A 20,751-nucleotide genomic window follows, 5' to 3' on the forward strand; every position below is an offset into this window, starting at 1 on the left:
TTCCCCATACATACTAGTACATGAATTTAAAGTATGTTGTATTGTGCAGAATCCATTACTCCTGCTATTCTTGGGTAAGTCTGGCTTAATTTCATTAGAGTTACATCAATTTTAACCATAATTGCTAACACTTTTAAAATTTCACTTTAAAAACTTATTAGGCTTAATGAAAAAAAAACCTTATTAGGCTAAAATACAAAAGTATTAAGTAAGTATTCATAATCACTAACAATTAGTGCTTAATTTATGCCAACAGTCTTTTTATTTTTTACTTGCATGATTGTATTTAAACCTTATAACAACCCTATAAAATGGCTATATTATTATTCAGGGTGGGGGGGTAATTAAGTGACTTGGCCAAGGTTGCTGTGTAGTTAACAATGAAAACATTAAACAGTTAAGAGTTTACGTTCTTAATCTACTGCATAATTTAGATAAACATAAAAAGTTATTTAAAGGAATTGGCAAGTGGTTTAAATGGGAGCAAATAATTCAAACATAGTTAAAACTGACATATTCATAGATAGAAGGTAGGCTGACAACTGTTGGCAGGGACTGGGGGTGAGTGAAGGGACTGAGAAAAAAAGAGAGAGAAAAAACTCATGGACATTGACAATGGTGTGGTGATTTCTGGGGTAGAGGGGGTGGGGGAAGGTAGAGGAGGGTATGGGGGAATAAATGGTGAACATACAATACAATGTACAGATGATGTGTTGTGGAATTGTGCTTCTGAAACCTGTATAATTTTATTAACCAGTGTCACCACAATAAAGTCAATAAAAAGAAAAAAAATATTTAAAATTTAAGGCAAGAATTTATCTCACTTGATAAATTTAAAATATAGTTATATGCCTGGGATCCCTAGTGATAAAAAAAAACTAGTATTGGTAGATTGTGTCTATAGTGAGTGGAAAAAAATTTCATATTTCCTGGTTTTTATTTTAAAAATGAACACACACACACACACACACACACACACACACACACAGGCACACTTGCCTAAGGAAATGTCTAGTCTAAGAAAAGCTTTTAACTAATAAAGATAGTCAGGAATGACTATCCTTGACACAGTGAATTAATTTTCTCAAATTCTAATGTATAGGTTTTAAGGAAAATTAAGAATAATATTTTTTCCAATTAGCATTAAAAATACTAGAGTAGAATGCTGTCAACTGAGTCTATTTCTAACCACCACCCCTCCCCCCGCCTTTTTGGGACCCAGATCCTATTTGACTAAACATAAAACGGTGATATGCCCGCAGAGATTTTTATATAATCTTCCAGGTTAAAAAAAACTTTTGCGCCTAAAACTCAAGTTAAGAATGATACATTTACAGAACATAGTTATCTTTAGCAGATTCCAACATTAAAGAAGATACCACCTCAATTTATTTCCTGTATTTGTATTAGGACAGCTATTTTCAAATAGCCAAAGGTTTGTCTTAAAGAGGCACAAGTGCACTTTGCCTTATTCGAAAGGTGAAGAATGACCGTGGGGTAGAATTTATGAAAAGGCATCTAATGAATAACTCATAAACAATTAAGGGGTCCTACAGTAAAACAAGTTAGTGTTGGATAATAAGGTCCCTGGTCACGTTCACGGGAAGGCTGGACACCTCCCAGCAGTACACACCGTGAATAAGGAAGCAGGGGGGACAGACAGAATGACTCCTACTGTCCAGCCCAACTCCATATCTCTCAATGATGCATCTCTGTATTCCCAGTACCTACCCGGAGATATTTGGTTGTATTTTCCAGGTTTGACAAAATTCCATATGGGGCAGGAATAATGCTGGTGAGGTTCACAGAAAGACTGGTATCACCAATATTGTCTAAGTCATCCAGTAGCACACCTACGCATTCATCATCACAAGCTAAAAGAAAAAGAAAGTTAAATTAATGCAAAATGGTCTGCACATTTTCCCTTGGGTGTGCATTAGCCATTTTACAATAACAACATAAAGTCATAATAAGGGCAAAGCATATGACAAGGCTCCCAGAAACGGAATCTCACACCATGGGAGGCAAGCAGAGAACACAAGTCCCTATCCTCAGATGGTGACTCCAAGACTCAGATCAGAGAAGTGACTTCCCCGGTCACACAGGAAGCAACAACTGATCCGAGTGGGTCCCAGGTTGGGTGCACGTTGTGTCAACAGCTCCGACCTTTGCAGTGCATCTGCTCATTCGGGACTTGGACCAATGGCAACAAATTTCGAATGTGTTTCCTTGCAGAGCCTGGTCTGTCATTTCCTGAGATAGTTTGCAAACACACCTCCAGCAAATTCAAGAGAAGGAGACTGGGGAAAATAATGCGTGTGTTTTTGCTTAAAACAAACACATAAACAAAAGCTCTTGAATGCCATGATCCTGACATTACTTCCCCCCCATCTTCCCCATGAACCACTGAGAAGACATCCGTAGATGAGCACTCGTGTACTTGCTACTAAAATAAATCAGGACTGGAAAAAACCCCACAGCAGCCAAGAGCTGAAGCCACCAGTGAAATCTGAGTAACACAAATGACAACCCACAAAGGTGTTCTCTCTCTGCGCTGACACTTGGCTCCATTAAAGGGATATTAATGCAGATAAACTATGAAGCTGGAATTACTGTGCTGCTTAGAGTGCTAGAGAGATAAATGCTGCTACCCTAGAACCTTCTGCCTCGGCTCCAAACGCACTATGAAAAGTTCAGTTTGGCAGAATACATAGCAACCTGTGCTTAGTTAAAATAGGACTTTCTCCTGCGGATGCCATAGGGCCCAGTAATAGGAAAACAACAGGAAAAACAGTTGAGAGGAAAAACCACCTTTAAACAGTTAGGAAGGAAAATACCCACAAACACAATTGCTTTCCACCAGAATGTGCCTGGGTTCACAGTCCTCGCATCGGAGCCCCGCGGCCCCCGGCCGGCAGACGCACTGCCCAGTCCCGCGGTCACAGTCCCGGTGAACAGAGCCATGCGGGCTGCAATCACACCTCTGGCAGGTGCCGCCTGGCACTCCAGGGTTCCCATGATAGCCCGAGGAGCACCTACGGAAAGGAGAACATGCAGATACAGACAACAGTATCAGTGCCAGTAAGATAATATATCAACCATTTCTGCCAAGTGAAGTGCAAAGTACACAGTCCCACTTACCTCATTCTACATTTTAAATCCTAAAAGGAGGATGAGATAGTCATAGAAGGTGCATTTACTTACCTTAATACATAGATTTTGTTTTGGAATATCAATCATGCACAACCAAGCTGATACTCTCAAATCACTTAAGTAAATATGTCCTACAATATAAAGCAGCAGATGTGCCTTGCAATTTCCATGCCATCACGCCACAACATACCTCTCACAATATTGCCCTTCATAGCCCCGCACACAGGCGTCACAGCGGAAATCGTGATCACCTTCCAAGACACAAGTCGGACTAAAACTGAGAGAAAAACAATGGTTTTTGAATTTTCAGATATACAATTTCAACTCTTGCTTGTGGTACTTGTTCATTACTCTTAGGGTACAAGACACTGTCCTGAAAATTAAGTGATTACAGTGCACAGTTAGACAAGGTTTTTAGGGCTTAAAATATATTGAGCAAAAATATATTGGGGAAAATAAACATGTAACCACTACTTGTGCACCTCTTGTATCCAAAAGACACTCATTAGACACCTGTCCAGTGACAACCATGTGAGGGGAAGGAGGCAGATCTTACAGATTTCCCCTGATTAGTCACCAAACAAGAAAGCTTCCCAGGTGAAGGGTCTTGTTCTGAGATTTAGGTGAAGAATTATCTGACTTATTAGATGAAAAGGTGATTACAGAGAGCTGTACATGATGACTATGAGTAAGCACGAAAACCAGCAGAGAGAAGAGAGTGGAACAAATGCTGGTGAATATAATGGGCTGCAATGACAGGCAAGTAGGAAAAGGTGGGGCAAAGAAAAGTGAAGAGTGGGGGTGGAATTTGAAAATAAATGGATCTAAAGGCGTGTAAAGGACAATTTGAAGCAAAATGATAGAGCTGCTCAGAGTTTAATATCCACTCTGATAATGGATCCCCCTCAGTCATGGACTTCGTTTTGGCTTATTCCTTCCTTTCTTTACAACCACTGCCTCCACATTTTAAATTACCAATACACCATGCGCCATCTAGAGGCTCAGATGGATACTGCAAACCATTGAAGAAAACCACCTGGGCAGTCTTGGGTTTGGGGCCAGTTAAGAAAAGTTCCAAGAATGAGTTACAAGATTCTCTATCAGCCCTACTTCACTTTTGAATTTTTTACTCCTTAAACAGCAAAGGGACAGACTTCAGTGGAAACATAAAATGTGTAGAAAGCAAAGCATGCATTTTAGAGCCCTTCAGGTACATAGCACATTATAAATGTCCACAGGCTCTTCCTAGCAGTGTAAACTTTAACTCATTATCATAGGCTCTGGGGATGATTAGAACCTTTCTTGACTGAAAAAGTAAAATATTCAAACATTACAGAAATATGGGAAGTAGAAAGGTGATATATTCTTCCAAACATTTCTCTGGGTACATACAGCCACGGAGCTATGGATATGAATATACACATGAATATAAACTTTTTCCAAAATGGCATCACATTATATAGTCACAATTAAATAATTAATTGGCCATTTCTCCAATTTTGTACATATAGATATCCCTTATTCTTTTCTCAGTGTTTGTATAATATTTCACTCTAGGTATGTACCACAATGTCTATTCATCCCCTGTAGACAGGTATTTCAGTTCCTCCCCAGTTTCTCATGAGTATAAGCAATGATGAAATGTATCCATCTTTACACACACATGCAAGTATTTCTGTAGTTTAGATTACAGGAGTGGAATTGAGTCAAATTTTACATACAGATTTAATACAAAACATTAATGGTAACAATAAATTTTAGGATGCTTGGTAGTTTACAAGGGAAGTGTATACAGTGCCTCTCCTTTGGTATTCACCATCAAGCATCGCTTTCTTGGAGATAATAGAAGATAGAAGATTCAAACAAATATTGAAAAGAAAACTTCATTTTAGTATAATAAATGTGTATATTTGATCTTTCTGTGTTCAATGCCATGTCAAATATTCTAAGCAATGATGAAATGATATTTATGAATTACAATTTTCATTAAAACCAAAGAGGACACACAGATATTCCAACTTCCACTTAAAATCTCTGGTTCTTTTTGGTGTGCAGATAATTCTACACAATCATCATGAGTGCCAGGGAGAACCTGGCCCCACTTTCATCACTGTGTAGCATTTCTGCATTTCATCAATCATCACCAAATAAAAATTCTAAACCTGTTCCCTTACACTAAACAGGAACAGAATTCCTTATGTCATTATTCATAAAATTAATAATAATTCACCTCTAGGCACACTGGATACATAGGTCGGAGGTTAATATTGGTCTTTAAAAACACACACACACAAACACACACACACACATACTAAAAGAGAAACCCCAACAATCTGAAAGTCCTTTCTTTAATTGGTTCCATTTTCACACCCCAATACCAACACAGATACTTTGCTTTTGAAAAGATTCTTTTCAAGTGCTTGTGAGAATTGAACACTTTTTCTAAAATTAGCCATTCTCAACATATGGAAAATATTAATTAAAACAGACATGTACAGGCCCTGGAAACTGGGGCTGAAAACGGAATCACCCCCAGCTTCGGTGGGGCAGGTGTGCAGCGCATCTGCACAAGCTCACCTGGCAGGGCCGCTGTGAGGACAGGTGCACAGAGAGCAGTCGGTGGCTGAGCCCGTCACCTTCCCATAGTACCCGGGAGCACACACATCACAGTGGTCACCAGACGTGTTATCGCCGCAGTTCTGGGGCCCCATGTTTAAGAAGAGGGGAAAATGGGAAGTTGTTAGAAATCATCCTTATCTGGTACCAGCTAAGCACCACCACGTTTCACGTCAGTTTATTTTTATTCTTAGGGAAGGGAGTAGTTTCTTCAAGTTTGTTAAATCATGGAAATATTGCCAGCACTGTGGCCTTCTTTCATTATAAAACTGTACTTATCCAATACAGCCTAGAACTTACTAACACATTCTTCTTATGGAAAATATCCACAGAGCAGCTAGCTTTTGATCCTTAAAATTTGAATCTAAAATATATAGTGATTTAAAGTGATCTGAAGCACTGGCTTTGCACATGGTTGGGGTTCAATGATCACATGTAGGGAGTTGAAAGAGCAGAGTGAATGAATAAATGACGTGGGAAACAGACAGTGAGGGAAGAAAACGCAGGGTTTAGAACAGCACCAATTGACTCCTGCAATAACAAAATCGTTTCTAGTTAAATTTTATGTCATCATTTGGACCTAAAAGTAGGCTATTAAAAAATTTAAACTAAAAGACCAAGCAGTTCTTGACATCGAGTCCAACACAAAACCTGCTTTTGTTTGGCCTTGGGCGCTTGACCGGGTCTGACGCAGTGACAGAAACCACTGAGCAAATGCATTACCTCAGGCTTTATAGTGGGCAGCAAGAGAAGATGTAGAGAGAAGCCTTTTTATATGTTTGAAAAACTACTTTCACATTTTTCTTATTAAAAATGATTTCAGTATTTTTCATTTTAAAATTGTATCCCTACTTTACCTGATGAAGATAGATTTTACTGGGACCCAGTTGGCCCCTCAAACTGGCATCTCTTTAGAAGTAAAATTTGCAACCACTCTCTTAAAAAGAAAATGTATTAAAAAGTTTCATACACACACACACACACACACACACACACACTAGAGGCCCAGTGCATGAAATTTGTATACTCGGGGGGATCCCTCAGCCCAGCCTGCACCCTCTCGCAGAGGGAGCCCTTGGAGAATGTCTAACTGACTGCTTAGGCACGCTTCCAGAAGGGAGCGGGCCTAAGCCAGCAGTCAGACATCCTTAGTGCTGCTGCAGAGGCGAGAGAGGCTCCCGCCACCACCGCTGCGCTAGCCAGCCATGAGCCCGGCTTCTGGCTGAGCAGCGCTTCCCCTGTGGGAGTGCACTGACCACCAGGGGGCAGCTCCTGCATTGAGCGTCTGCCCCCTGGTGGTCAGTGTGCGTCATAGCGACCAATCGTTCCGCCGTTAGGTCAATTTGCATATTAGCATTTTATTATATAGGATACATGTATGGATAGAGATAGAGATAGATAGAGATAGAGATAGAGATAGAGATAGAGATAGAGATAGAGATAGAGATATATATGGCTGTTAAAGAATAAATATTAGATGGTGAACAGGACTGAAGCAGACTTTTTGGTTTTTGATTGGTAACACCAACTCCAACATTAAAAGCTCCCCCTAACATATGAGCTCCCTGATTTTCAAGACCCTAGAGAATCGAAGACAAGCTGCCCCAAAGAGTGGCAAGCAAATAAGAACCTGTTCATGTGAACTGACACGCTATGGGAAGTGCACAGAGAACCTGTCAATTTTTCCACTGGAAAAGGACTGAGTCCTATGTCTTGGAAGAGGGTAGCTGGGGAGAGGGACCCCCAGGGTATCTCTCTGCTCTTTGGTTTCCTGCCCCCTTTCAGGTCACATTTCTGATCAGTCTCTTCTATGATAACACCAAAGGCCCAGTGACATGAAGAGGGAGGAACATCCTACGTGCTGGGTGAAAAAATCAAATCCAAAAGGTCTTGATGCCCACCTATATTCTCACAAGTGCCTAGGGAGTGCTTAACAGATTTTGTCAAATGGAAATGAATGGTTGTACTGCGCCACAAAAGAGGTCTCACAGATAAGACTGAAGAGGAAGGTAAGGTCCCAAGTTCAAAGAGCAAGGCCTCAGGTGCTGAACTTGTGGAAAGAATGTAAGCATCTTAGTGTCTGGTCCATTTGGGACGGGCAGCAGTGACGGCATTGGGCCCTGAGCATGCTTTCAATCAGATGCTGGCCTCACACCTCAGAATGGTGAATGGACTCTGAACCATCACAGGTGACCTGCATGTGCATGTACCCTGAGGGTGTCTGACTGAGAGGGCTGAATACTCAGAGCCTGTGGACACGTGAAAGAAGAGTCTTGTCAAGTGTTTTTGCCAATTACTTGCTAAGATACTGCCACTTTTCATGACCACATTTGAGCTAGTGGCTTGTCTCCATGACTCCAAATACTAAAACTGTACTAACGGGCAGATGATCCAAGGGCACCAGTCCCAGGAGCAATCAGGGCTGCCCAAAGATGAGTTGAGCTGTTCTGGGAGTGAGCTGGAGGTATGTAAATACTAGTATACATTAAGTAACTGCTTAGCATGGATATTGTAGTTTAATCTTAAGATCTGAAGGGACTCTGACAAACAAAGGTCTGTTGCAGCCCTGAACTTCCAAGCTCTAAGCCCAGACACTATTTTCTGTTAGAGTAGGTTTGGGTTACAGTAATTAGCAATGCCTTGTGGGGACAAGGATAGAACACAGATCTTCCATAAAAAAGGGGGAAGAGCAAGAAGCAAAATGTGTCCTGCTCAACACCATGATTTATAATCTAGATTTATAATCTTTTGTCCAGTCTTCTGGCATTATGCATGTCCACTGTGGTGTTATTGCAAAATTAGCAGGCCCAGGGGAGGTCTTCTAGGGTTCCAGGTCACATCTGGCCAATCATTCCCCAGGCAGGGAACTGTCTGGAAGCTATCCATCATGGTTTATGCTGGGAAGACTCTGCCACAATCTTTCATGTTCTTTCTAGTACAAATCAACAAGTCAGCTGAAGATCTTGGAACTCAGGCCAGGAAAGGCAAGGTCATAATTTAGTGTCCTGGGAGTATCTGATCTTGTTAAAATAGTTAGCTGCAAATGCAGTCTGAAAGAACTGATCAACTTGTTAAACTGTTCATGTGACCTTCGTCCCTATGATTGGCCAAGGGACCTTCCCACTTAATTACATCTCACTTTATGTTGCCTGAAATCAATTCTCCTTAAATCCTCAGATGATATTTCCCCCTTTTCTCTATTAGCACTCCCTTTTGCCTGGAGCATGAGCTGATTAGAATGAATAAATTTTTCTTAATAGTGTTGCAGCTATTTGCATCCTCATTAAGTCCATTTTACCTTGGATGACTGGAATAATTCTTTAATTCCACATATATAATGGGGTTAGCAAAGGTTAACACATATCTTTTAATTGAGAAAAACCATGAAGTACTTCAGTTTCTAAATTCACCTATGCACTGCTGTAATTTAGCAATTTCCCTTGTAGAAACTGCTTTTAAATTCCACATATGAAAGATGCTTCTCAATAAAAGAAGAGGAAGGCAGATCTAGTGTGACTGAAGGCCAGTTGGTCCTCATTCCTCTGGGCCACACCCAGGACCCCTAATGCTTCCAGTGTGTCTCTCTTGGCAGGCGGTCCATTTTTCTTCAGTAAGTTATTTTACATGAGGCAAAAATTTATACAATTTACCAATGTTTCCACGTGTTATTATAAAGGATGAGGTTTTAGAAGTAGGAAAAGAATATCATATTATTCTATGTTATCAATAAGGCCATGACAACTTAAGCAAAATCATGAGCACAAGAGTTCATGCTCAATTACGGCCACAAGACTTCTGTCTGGGTCTTGTGGTCCTTTACAATGATCAGAGTTCTCCTCATGTCCCTGAGACCAATCTTGGTCTCTAGGGGAAGGTGTCTAAGACAGCCACAAGAATAAATTTTTTTTACAAATGCAAAAAGAATACAGAGAAATACATTTTAAACATTGGCATTAACTTATTTTAATACTTCCAGGTGACTCCTCAATTTTTTAAAAATATGTTTTTATTGATTTTAGAAAGAGAGGAAGGGAAAGGGATAGAAAGACACATTGATCAGCTGCCTCCTGTAGCTGATTGAGCCCACAATCCGGGCATGTGCCCTGACCAGGAATTGAACTGGTGACTTCTTGGTTCATGGGTTGATGCTCAACCACTGGGACACATGGCTGAGCTGACTCTTCAAATTCTATGATGTAAAGTTCTCATCTACTGTGACTATAACCACCAGCATCGTTAAGTATAAGCAAGGCCCACTTAACCAATTCCCAAATTGATGACTGAAAACAAATTCAAGGAAGCAAAATTTTTAAAGAATTTCCATTAGCAATCTCAGACCACTTAGTTAAAACCTTTCTGAAGAAAACATATGTGTATCTTACATTTCACTAAATGTAAGCTCTCTCTAAACCAAGGGACTGGTGTGACTTTGAACCGGGAATTTCAATGCTCCCTGCCTACCCTGATTCTAACCTTCAAGCAAGCACCCACCCAAACAAGCATACCAGACACTTCCCCATTTCAGGGTCACAGGTGTTGCTGTGGTTGTTACAGCTGCAGGGCACACAAGGAGCAAGCAGAAAGCGAGGTCCCCTGTCACCACCTTCCGGAAGTTTCCCTCTGTAGTAACCAGGTGCACAGTCCTGAGGGTATGCAAAAGGGAAGAAAATGAATAAAAATCCGATTTTAAATTGGGCAAAAAGTTTGAGTAGGCATTTCTCCAAAGACACACAAATGGAAATGAACACATGAGAAGAAGCTCAACATTACAAATCACTAGGGAAGTGCAAATCAAAACCATAATGACACACCACCTCACACCATTAAGATGGCTACTATACTAGTAAAACAACAACAAAAACACAGACAAAAACCGGTGTTGATGAGGAAGTGGAGAAACTGGAACGTGTGCTTTGCTAGAGGGAACATAAAATAATGGAGTACTATGGAGAGCAGTATGGTAGCTCCTCAAAACTTAAAAACAGAACTACCACACGACCTAGCAATTCGACTGAAAAGCTAGGTTTGGAACTGAAAGCAGGGTTTGGAAAGATATTTGTATACCCATGTTCATAGCAGCATTGTTCACAATAGCCAAAAGGTGAAACAACCTATGTATCTTATTGATGGATGCATGGATAGACAGAGTACAGTCTATACATACAACAGGATAGTTTTCAGCCTTAAAATGAAGCACATCCGGATACATGGTACAGCATGAATTAACCTTGAATACATTATGCTAAGTAAATGAACCAGTCATAAAAAGACAAATACTGTCTTCCGGTTCCACTCATGTGAGGCACTTAGAGTAGTCACATTCATAGATAGAGAAAATAGAGTGGTGGTTGCCAAGGACTGGCAAGAGGGGAATGGGAGTTAGTGTCTAATGAGCACAGAGTTTTAGTTTTGCCAGGTGGATAATTCTAAAGATTGGCTATACATCACTGTGAGTGTACTTAACCTCACAAAACTTGAAAATGGTTAAAACATGTTTATACATATTTTACCACATTAAAAAAATTAAGGGAAAACTAATATAATATGATACGCATACGTTCTGTTCATCACTTGGAGCTGCTATAACAAGCATATTTCAACCCAAAACCAGGACATGGACTTGCATCCCAGTCTCCCCACCTGACATGAGAATCCAGCAGTGCCAGGAGGGCAGAGACACTTCTCCAACAGCGAGGCCGCCTCCCTCCCTGGGGGCAGCTCATCAGCCTTTCTGCCGACCTCCAGGGAAATGTCTGAAATCCTGGGAAATGGTTGTGTTAACAAGGATGAGAGAAAACACCAATTTTTAGAAAGACACTTCTTAGAAACAGCGCAGTAGGTAATGAAATTTGCACATATATTATAGCCACACTTTCCTCAGGATTACAAAGGAAATGTGAAAGCACATTCATACTGTCCTTACACAGTGAAGGTTCTCAGGCCACATTTTAGACTTAAAATAGTGTTACTGCTCTGGCTGGGCAGCTCAGTTCATTGGAGCGTCTCCCATACACCAAAAGGTTGGGGTTCGATTCCCAGTCAAAACACATACTTAGGTTGTAGGTCAATCCCTAGTCAGGGTGCATATGGGAGGCAACAGATTGATGTTTCTCCCTCTCCTTCTCCCTTCCTCTCTAAAATCAATGAAAACATGTCCTCGAGTGAGGATAAAAAAATAGTGTTACAGAAAATATACTTGAAAGACCTCCTGAAGTCCAGTTTGGCCAAAAGTTAGTGGCCTCCTTTACAGGTTAAGTGAGCAGGTGACAGCATTCTTGATATGTTACTTACAAAGAAATGATCATTGAGGTTTAAGGGCAGAAAATAGCAGAACATAAAAATATTTGTTTACATTTTTCCTCATCTAAGATATTACCATTATGTACTTATATTTTATACCCACATTAGTATGAGAGATAAATACTCTATGTCATTTTTTTAAATATATTTTATTGATTTTTTACAGAGAGGAAAGGAGAGAGATAGAGAGTTAGAAACATCGATGAGAGAGAAACATCGATCAGCTGCCTCCTGCACATCTCCCACTGGGGATGTGCCCGCAACCCAGGTACATGCCCTTGACCGGAATCGAACCTGGGACCTTTCTGTCCGCAGGCCGACGCTCTATCCACTGAGCCAAACCGGTTTCGGCGCTCTATGTCATTTTTCATACATTTCACACTAATATTACAATTTAATAAGGTTTTGGTGGAGAAAGAAATACATATATTAATAAATATAGGAGGTAATGGGGGTGAAGTGAATCAAATCTCATCAAACCCCTTCACTTTGCTTTCACGTAAGAAAAATATTTTTAAATTCTAGAAGTTGCCACGTACCTGCTTTGCTGTAGCCCTTGACCATAAGATGCTTTGATGAGAATGTACTCAATGTTGCTAAGAACAGACATAAAATCTGAGCGTGTAACAGGCTTTTCAGAAACAGAATTAAAGTATTTCCAATAATTCTGTGGATGGGAAACACATTCAATGAAAAATTCAGAGTACAAATTCTCAGAAGCACACAAACTTACAAAGAAAGTGATTCTTTTACAAATTTATCTAGAAATGAGCCCAGTTCTGTGCATGCCACTAAGTTTAATTAAGGAAGACCTCCTGTCACCTCCCAGGGGGCAGCAGTGCCAGTCTCCTGTATCCACACACATCACCCGTGGCAGCCACACAGTGCCTGTCAGTCAGTATCTCCCTGTGAATGAATACACGCTGCCCAGATTCAAGCAAGTCCAAAGACTTCCTACCATTATGTCCACACAGCCAGAGAGTTGTGTACTAAGATCAAGGATTTAAACGCAATTCCCACTAAATTAACATAAGCCTTACATCAGTGTCTTGAGAATAGGAATTTGAGTCATTTTTAGAAATCTTGCAAAACCCATTGGAATTTTGATGCCAGGCTCTCTGAGCTCACTCTCTTACTAGCAGCTTACTGACATCATTATATCCACAGCAAAGCTCACACCTTTGAAGGGCTTATATGAAAAGAGCACATGGTCACCTCTTTCATTTCAGCTTCTTGCTCTTGCCTCACTCCGTTCTCCGGTGCGGGTGCATCCATGTAGATGACTTGCTTTCTGGTCCGGCCTCCTCTGATGAGCACTTGAGGCTCAAGGTTGAAGGTGCCCATGCCATTGGAGGAATAGAAGGCCACGCTGTACTTCAGTTTTCCCCCGTAGGCCAGGAGCTATCAAATAGTAAATGATTGCTTACTTCACTGACACAGCATTGATTTAAGAATATTTCATTACAAGCCTGCTGCCATTTAGAAATCTTGCATCTTAAAAATACATCACCTGGGTAGACTATGCTGTCTAGAATTTGCTTCCCTCTAATTCTACTTAATTACAGATTAAGTTCACTTAAGCTATAGTCCTTTCTTTGTTAAGTGATTTTTATAAAGTTTTAAAAAATTAAGTTTATTGGGGTAACACTGGTTAATAACATTATATAATTTTCAGGTGTCAACATTATAATTCAACAACTGTGCATGCTTTTGTGTGCCCCCACCCAAAGGCTAGCTTCCTTCCTTTACTATATAATATTTGACCCCTTTACCCACTTCACCCTCCCTTCACCCCTTCTACACTCATATGTGGACTATAGTACAGTTGTTTTTTTAACCACTTTATTGAGGCACAATTGGCTGTAAAAAGCCGTATATATTTAATGTCTATAACTTGATGAGTTTGGGGATAAGTATACACCTGTGAAACCATCACCCCCATCACAATCACATCTATCACCTCCCACAGCATCCTCTTGATGACACTGACAACGGTAAGTTCCAAAATAACAATCAACGTAGCAATGGTCCCAATTATTTTCAAGCTCCTTTGAATTACAAATTACCTATCTCTGTAGGCTCACTGGGTGTATATTTGCACATTTTAACCATCAGGGTGAATTCACATACAGATTCCAATGTTTATATAAACAAAAATGCAAGTGATGCCTTCAATGTTCTTTTCCCCAAACTGGACGATTTCTGAGAAAGACCTTGTAGGCATAGCAGCCAGGCTTGTACTGAGCTTATATCAGTAAAAACAATAAATATTTTTTGAATGACTGCTTTAAAAGAAAAAGAGATTATGATTTGAATTTTTAAAAGACTAGAAAATTAACCCATACAGTTAGGAGGATTTGTATAAGTGTTAGACTTTTCCATCCCCACTTGGAAGAGGAAATTAATAACCTCTTCAGTGAAGGAGAGGCCGGCACAGTCTGCAGCGATTCAAATGACACCGGTATCCCCGGAAACATGCACGGCTCTCGGCTGGGTGTGGGCCTCACCTGGTCTCCCTGGAACTGCTCTGGCAGCCGCCAGTAAAACGGCTCTGCGTGGACGTGCCGCCTGACCGTCACAGCGTCCAGGAGCACGTCAGGGGCCTGGTAATACACCCCCTGGGTTGTGCCCCGGAGGTTACTCTGAGAAACCACTCGCAGAAGAGGCTGATCTGAGCCCAGCGTTATCTAGTCATGGAAGGGAGGGAAAATGCACTTGAGAACACGACTTAACTCCATACCTTTGATTTGTCAGATTCTACCACTATTTCCCAGACATGATAGCTTCATTATTAAAACCCGAATAATGAAGACTTTTCCTTTAATCTTAAACTTCTGGATTAAAATTACCAGAAAGTGTTTTAAGCATTTAGGGTCAAACTGTTGCTATGTGGGGACAATGCTCAGTTATACAGAGACCTTTGAGATGTTGCAGTTTCTCTCCTCTCCAACTAAAGCTTTTGATAGATCAGCTAAGGAGCAACACAGAATGCTTTAAGTTCCAGCTCCATATATGTCTTTGGACAGCAGAAGCAGAATTCTGATTCATAAGAAACCCAAATTAGTGTCTCAGTGTTTCTGATGCCATAAAAGCAAAATTTAATGTAAGAACTTGAACTTTGTCCTTAGCCCCACCCGAATCCCAAGGGTTCAGGCTTAAAAACAGAACATGTTAACTGCATGCCTAACTCACCGGTGTCCTCACATAACCCTCCAGCTCCGAGCAGAGCTGTGACAGCCCAGAGCAGAAGCACGGGATGCAGCCCTGAGGGTTGTCAGCATGGAGAGCAAAGGTACCGGCCCGACACTCGTTGCATTGAAGGCCAAGGACATTTTCCTAAAGGGGAAGAAATATTAGATTCATTTTTACCTGAAAAAATATATGATTTCTAAAGAAACAGACATGAAATAAACCAAATCATCTAAATAATTTTGGATCAACAAACATCTCTGAACTATCTGTTCCTTAACCTCGCTGAGGATTAGTTCTCTCAAAAACTCAATCAGTGACTTCCAAACATAGCTGATGACCAGAATCGTCTTGGACACTTTAGAAAAATACAGAATCCCTGATGAGAGCATCCTGGAGGGGACCCAGAATCCTTCTGGAGGTCCCGGGTGACTCTGATGATGGGTCATGGTGGAGAAGCATGAACCAGGTCCCGCCTATTCAGACCATGTATAATGAGAACTGCTGTCATGAATAGGGAAGCCAAAGGTATTCACGGATGTTTCCATTACTCCCTGGCCACAGTACGTATATGAGTTTTCCCTGCCTCATCCCCAGTCACTAATCACCACTACCGTTTGGCTTCCATCACACCAGACCCAGAGAAGGACCAGAGAAGGTGGCCAATGACCTCCTTATAACAAAGCTCTATGGGAAAACTAATGGAAATACGTGGAATTAAGCATGAGGTTGAAATCTTACCTCCTGGGAAAATAAGAAACACGAATTCCCTTTAGTCTTCTAGCACATGCAAAGAATTAATTACTTACCAGCTCTAAAATCACAAGTCTTCTTAACCCTGTGTATCTATTTTACCTGTATGTCCAAGACAAATCAGCTACTCGGCCAACTGAAGCACATGATAGAAAACTCAGTGTTTCTCAAATCAGTTTTATCGTCTGATTTGTAATAATCAGTAAAGAGCCCATTTAAGGAATCATTCATAGTTCTAGAAGAGTATACACAGACTTACTCAGACCTAGAAGGTAGCGTGGACTCATTAGGAGAAGCCTAAAGCCTAGTGCTTAGTTAAAAGCCCAAAAGTCATAATGAGGAGTGAGAGAGAGGAAGAAAGTGGGGTGCCAAGGACCCATACCTTGCAAGAGCAGGTACCAGTTCCCTGTGCACAGCTGCACAGACCCTGTTCCTCATCACAGGTGTCCACCACGGTCCCTCTCAGGTCACAGTCACAGGCCACACAGTCTGGAAAGTCTCGGAAACCCAGGGCGCACTGATGGCAGCTCGGCCCACCAAAGACAGGCTTACACTGGCAATGGCCAGTGAGCACCTCGCAGTGATGACTGGCTGACCCTTCACTACTGCAATTGCAGGCCTGAGAGAAAAAGCTTAAATAAATAAAAAGGCAGCTTCTACATTTTCATGTGCACACACTGGGATTACAGGAAAACACTAAATGTGGGGAAATCATACAAATGAATGGTCCCTCTCGGTGTTGCCACATGGATTCACTTCCCCACATGCCAGCAGGAGGCAGGGACTGCATTGCTGGACATCTGTGCATTTTTGTGGCACAGGCACATGGGACCAAGGCTGTGACCAGAAATTCAATCTGCTTAATACGTCCAAGCAGTTCAGCAACATTCTTTTAGAAGCCAAGTGATTTTTCTATTTTCAAAACACAAACTATATCTAAGTTTAACTGAAGAAAGTTACATAGAAAATTGGAACCCTGCCCAGCCAGCATAGCTCAGGGTTGAGTGCTAACCTATGAACCAGGATGTCATGGTTCGATTGCCTGGGTAGTGGACTCGATCCCCAGTGTGGGGCATGCAGGAGGCAGCTGATCGATGATTCTCTCATCATTGATGTTTCTACCTCTCTCTCCCTTTCCCTTCCTCTCTGAAATCAATAAAAATATATATTTTTTTCAAAAAGCAAATTGGAAACCTGGAAGACTAGACATAAGCCCCCCAGTAAAGTGAGTTATGCCCTTATCCTGAAAGGTAGCATACATTGCAGAGTATATTTTAAAGGCACTAAACTAAATTTTTGATCTTTTAGCCATCAATCCCACAGCTAGATTCTTGAAGAAAATTTAGAATAATGTATTTTAAGGGTGCAGCTTTTTTCACTTTGATTCCTATAATCCACATTGGATTTTAAATATAGCTATTCCACAGGTGAAAAATCAAGCTAATAGATAAAAGAAGAGGAATGAAACTTGCTACAGCAAAGTAGTTCTCAGGTAAGAAGATGCAGAGGTATGAGCACACACCTGGCATCCGAGCTCCAGGTCATAGCCCCAGTATCCGTCCTCACATTCTTCACATCTCACGCCTCGAGTGTGAGGAGGGCAGACACACTCCCCTGATTCTGGGTCACATGTATTCTGAGTGTGAGCGCAGTCACAGGCTACGGCAAAGACAGATGGTGATGTTTCAGGGCAACTGAAAGGGTAAGAGCTGGTGCTACAAGTTACTCCCTTGTATTAATAATCCAAAAGAGACCACATGATTCCCAAGACCCCTTTGTGTCTCCCGGGAAGTGGTGGATCCTTCCAGTCAGGAGATGCTGCTGGAGGACATGTAATCAGGACACAGTAGGAGAAAGAAAAGACTGGACCAGGGTGGGAGGGGGGTGAGGGGGAAGATAGAGCTAGTATTTAGCAAGCATGTTCTGTATGCCAAATGCTGTGTTACAGACTATGTACAACTTTAAAAATAACTCCTGGATGGAGACTATACTTAGCTTCTCCATTTTACAAAGGAGGAAACGAAAGCTAAGCCAAGCTAAGTAATTAATCTAAGCTCACACAATTAGTAGAACCTGACCAAAGGTTATGGATGTACCCAGAATAGGTGAACAGAGAAGAGGTATGAAATCCTACATGTTCAAAAGAGAAAGAGTATAGGCACTTCACAGACTTAGGAGTCGAAGAAGGGTCCAAAGAAAAGTCTGGGGAATACGATACTCTCTCAATGAATTCAAAAGCTTACGTGTACAGCCACCGTCCTGGAATGCATAGAAGCCACGCGCACACCTGTCGCACCGTTTCCCAGCTACGCCCGGCACACAGTGACACTGGCCTTCCTCCGTGCAGGCATCCGACAGGGAGCCTGACGGGCTGCAGTTACAGGGCAGGCAGCCGAGCCCCGTGTCCAGCCCGTAATAGCCATGCTGTTTCACAGAAGGGGCAGAAATGTGGAGGCAAAACACGTTTTAACAAGTGACTGACAGTATTAGAATGTTTTCCAAATCAAACATAGCATGTTTCATAGAATCATAAAGTGTCGTGACCTCATTCTTTTGTAAACTGTATACACCCTCCCTAGATAGGGATGCACAGCACAACCAGTCATGTTGGGGCCTTAGCTCTAACCAGCAGTCACGGATTCACTGTGTTTGAACCAAGGTCAAGGTGTTAACTATAGACACGCTGACAGATACTCTAATTGCATGCAATGACCGGCAGGCATCTTACCAAGCACTGGTCACACTGCTGTCCGGTCACACGTGCTCTGCAGCTGCACAGCCCAGTCTCAGGATGGCAGACGTCAGAGAGGGAGCCCTTCCCATGGCATTCGCAGGCTGGCGCACACAAACACACTGCTCATTCCCGCACGGTTACAGTAAGATCCCACAGTTCCCACAGGAAAATTTGTAAACATTCTCATTTCAGGTCACAAAACTTAAAAAAAATACATATATTACTTTGCAATAACTTTAAATATTTAGTATTTTTCTGAAGAGTAAGCAAAAATAGGGTTGGTAGAAGAAATCATGACAGAGAAAAAAACTACTGAAGCTATTAAGATAATAATTAGCAAACTAACTTGACCAATTTCATCAATTCTTTGAAATTTTAAAAATGAACCACTAATGTATATCCACAAAGTTTCATTAAAAAATATGCAATGAAAATTTCAAAATCAACTTAACCATTTGCTCTCATTCTAATTATATCTATTTTAAAGCTCAGATATGCCAATCTAGATAAATATGATATTCCATAATTTAATGAAAAATATTTCCCTGTTCTAACTCATGGGTCATTTGTAGTTCTAATATACTTACCTTCAGGTCAGACTTTTCCATCTTATCTACAATTGCAATGTTGATGAGACAGCTACAAAAATCCCCACCTTTTTAAAGTGATGCAATTTAATGGGTCCATGAAATGTTTAATTGATATTCATTCCACAGCTCTCAATATGCTCTTTACTTAAAATGTTTGATAAGCTCACTGACAAAATATCCCAGGGACATGTACTATTTATGAATACTTGGATTCAGCAAATGCACCACCTCTGTCATATGGTACAGTGATGTGAAGAAGAAAAGAAAAACTGGGAACATCTTAAGCGCAGGCACACCCATGTGGCAGCACACTGCAGTGGGAGGCAGAGCCCTGAGACATGGGAGTTGGAAGGCGGGAGGTCAGAGGAAGGTGGGATTTGGCTCCTTGACTGACTATGGCCAACCACCGGGCCCCCCTGTCACTGGAGGTTTGCTCTGGTGTAAGTGGGATGCTAGCAGCTCCTGGGAGGCCTGTGAAGTGCTGTGGGCCCCATTCCTGCTCTGTCCATTCCTGTAGCCAAACTGTGAACATGCCACTAACTCTTTCTATTAAACATGCCTTTTTATTTCCTGCATTTCTGCTGCTTTCCCTTCTGGGACCTTGCAGACTCTGGAGAGACTGTCCCTCCCAAGGGCTTGTCAATTCCTAGAGACAGTAAACAGCTACAGCACCTTCCACATTCATGCCAGCCAATCCAGAGCCCACACTGCCTTCATTACTGGGCTCAGGTTCATTTGGGCTCTCACATCCCACTATCCACCTGCCCTAATCACCCTAGGGCCATGCCTGAGATAGCCCCTGTGCCCCAAAGCCTGCTGAAATCATTGAAACCAACCAACTCTAAACCTGTTTACCCTGCCCTGTCCTTTCCTCCTGTGGAAACCACATGAAAGGCTCTAGCCCACATGTCCCCTCCTGACCAACTGGGGTGCTTCCCACATGGCAACCCCCATGCTGGCCTCTGTGAGTAACAAACTATGTTCTCAATGCTAGTTGTCTCAGATCTGCTGGCCTTGCCATACCTAAATAATAATAAAACCTGTATTTTAAACATTCCTCAGCGTCCAACCATCCTCAACGGTGTCCCACTGAAAACACCACACACACACACACACACACACACACACACACACACACACACTCCCTTAACTTTCTCTCCAAGGTTCCATCTCCCTGATGCCTATCCTCTCCCTCCCTTCTTCTGCGCAGGCTCTGTCCCGGCACCTTATCTGCTAAAACAACTCCTCCCAAAGCCTCCAGGGACTTCCCAAGTGAAAGTTCAGTGAGTAGATTCTCAGTCTTCATTTTGCCGTACCTTTCTTCGGGCTGGGACCCTCTGACCACTCTCTCTTTTGAACCTTTCTTAGCAAGGTTTCTGGACACCCACTCGTTGGTTTCTCCCTGTTTTTCCCTCT

At 41.7% G+C, this 20,751-nt stretch overlaps 1 protein-coding gene across 1 annotated transcript in view; it reads right to left on the reverse strand.

Annotated features, from left to right (window-relative positions):
- The window catches only part of LAMA1 (laminin, alpha 1), a gene marked incomplete at its 3' end in the record, with an annotated part of 154,155 nt that overhangs the window by 28,728 nt on the left and 104,676 nt on the right, over nucleotides 1-20,751 (reverse strand). Inside the window, exons 21-34 of the mRNA XM_014540244.1 lie at nucleotides 18,740-18,846; nucleotides 18,255-18,435; nucleotides 17,534-17,670; nucleotides 16,394-16,630; nucleotides 15,262-15,405; nucleotides 14,577-14,756; nucleotides 13,285-13,470; nucleotides 12,609-12,736; nucleotides 11,410-11,530; nucleotides 10,275-10,412; nucleotides 5,731-5,852; nucleotides 3,344-3,430; nucleotides 2,842-3,035; nucleotides 1,732-1,874 (exon numbers count right to left, since the gene is read on the reverse strand). Of these exons, the coding sequence (XP_014395730.1) occupies nucleotides 1,732-1,874; nucleotides 2,842-3,035; nucleotides 3,344-3,430; nucleotides 5,731-5,852; nucleotides 10,275-10,412; nucleotides 11,410-11,530; nucleotides 12,609-12,736; nucleotides 13,285-13,470; nucleotides 14,577-14,756; nucleotides 15,262-15,405; nucleotides 16,394-16,630; nucleotides 17,534-17,670; nucleotides 18,255-18,435; nucleotides 18,740-18,846 (2,105 nt within the window). The remainder of the gene's footprint in view (nucleotides 1-1,731; nucleotides 1,875-2,841; nucleotides 3,036-3,343; nucleotides 3,431-5,730; nucleotides 5,853-10,274; nucleotides 10,413-11,409; nucleotides 11,531-12,608; nucleotides 12,737-13,284; nucleotides 13,471-14,576; nucleotides 14,757-15,261; nucleotides 15,406-16,393; nucleotides 16,631-17,533; nucleotides 17,671-18,254; nucleotides 18,436-18,739; nucleotides 18,847-20,751) is intronic.

The sequence above is a fragment of the Myotis brandtii genome, unplaced genomic scaffold (genome assembly GCF_000412655.1).
Source record: "Myotis brandtii unplaced genomic scaffold, ASM41265v1 scaffold240, whole genome shotgun sequence".
Classification (NCBI taxonomy): domain Eukaryota; kingdom Metazoa; phylum Chordata; class Mammalia; order Chiroptera; family Vespertilionidae; genus Myotis; species Myotis brandtii.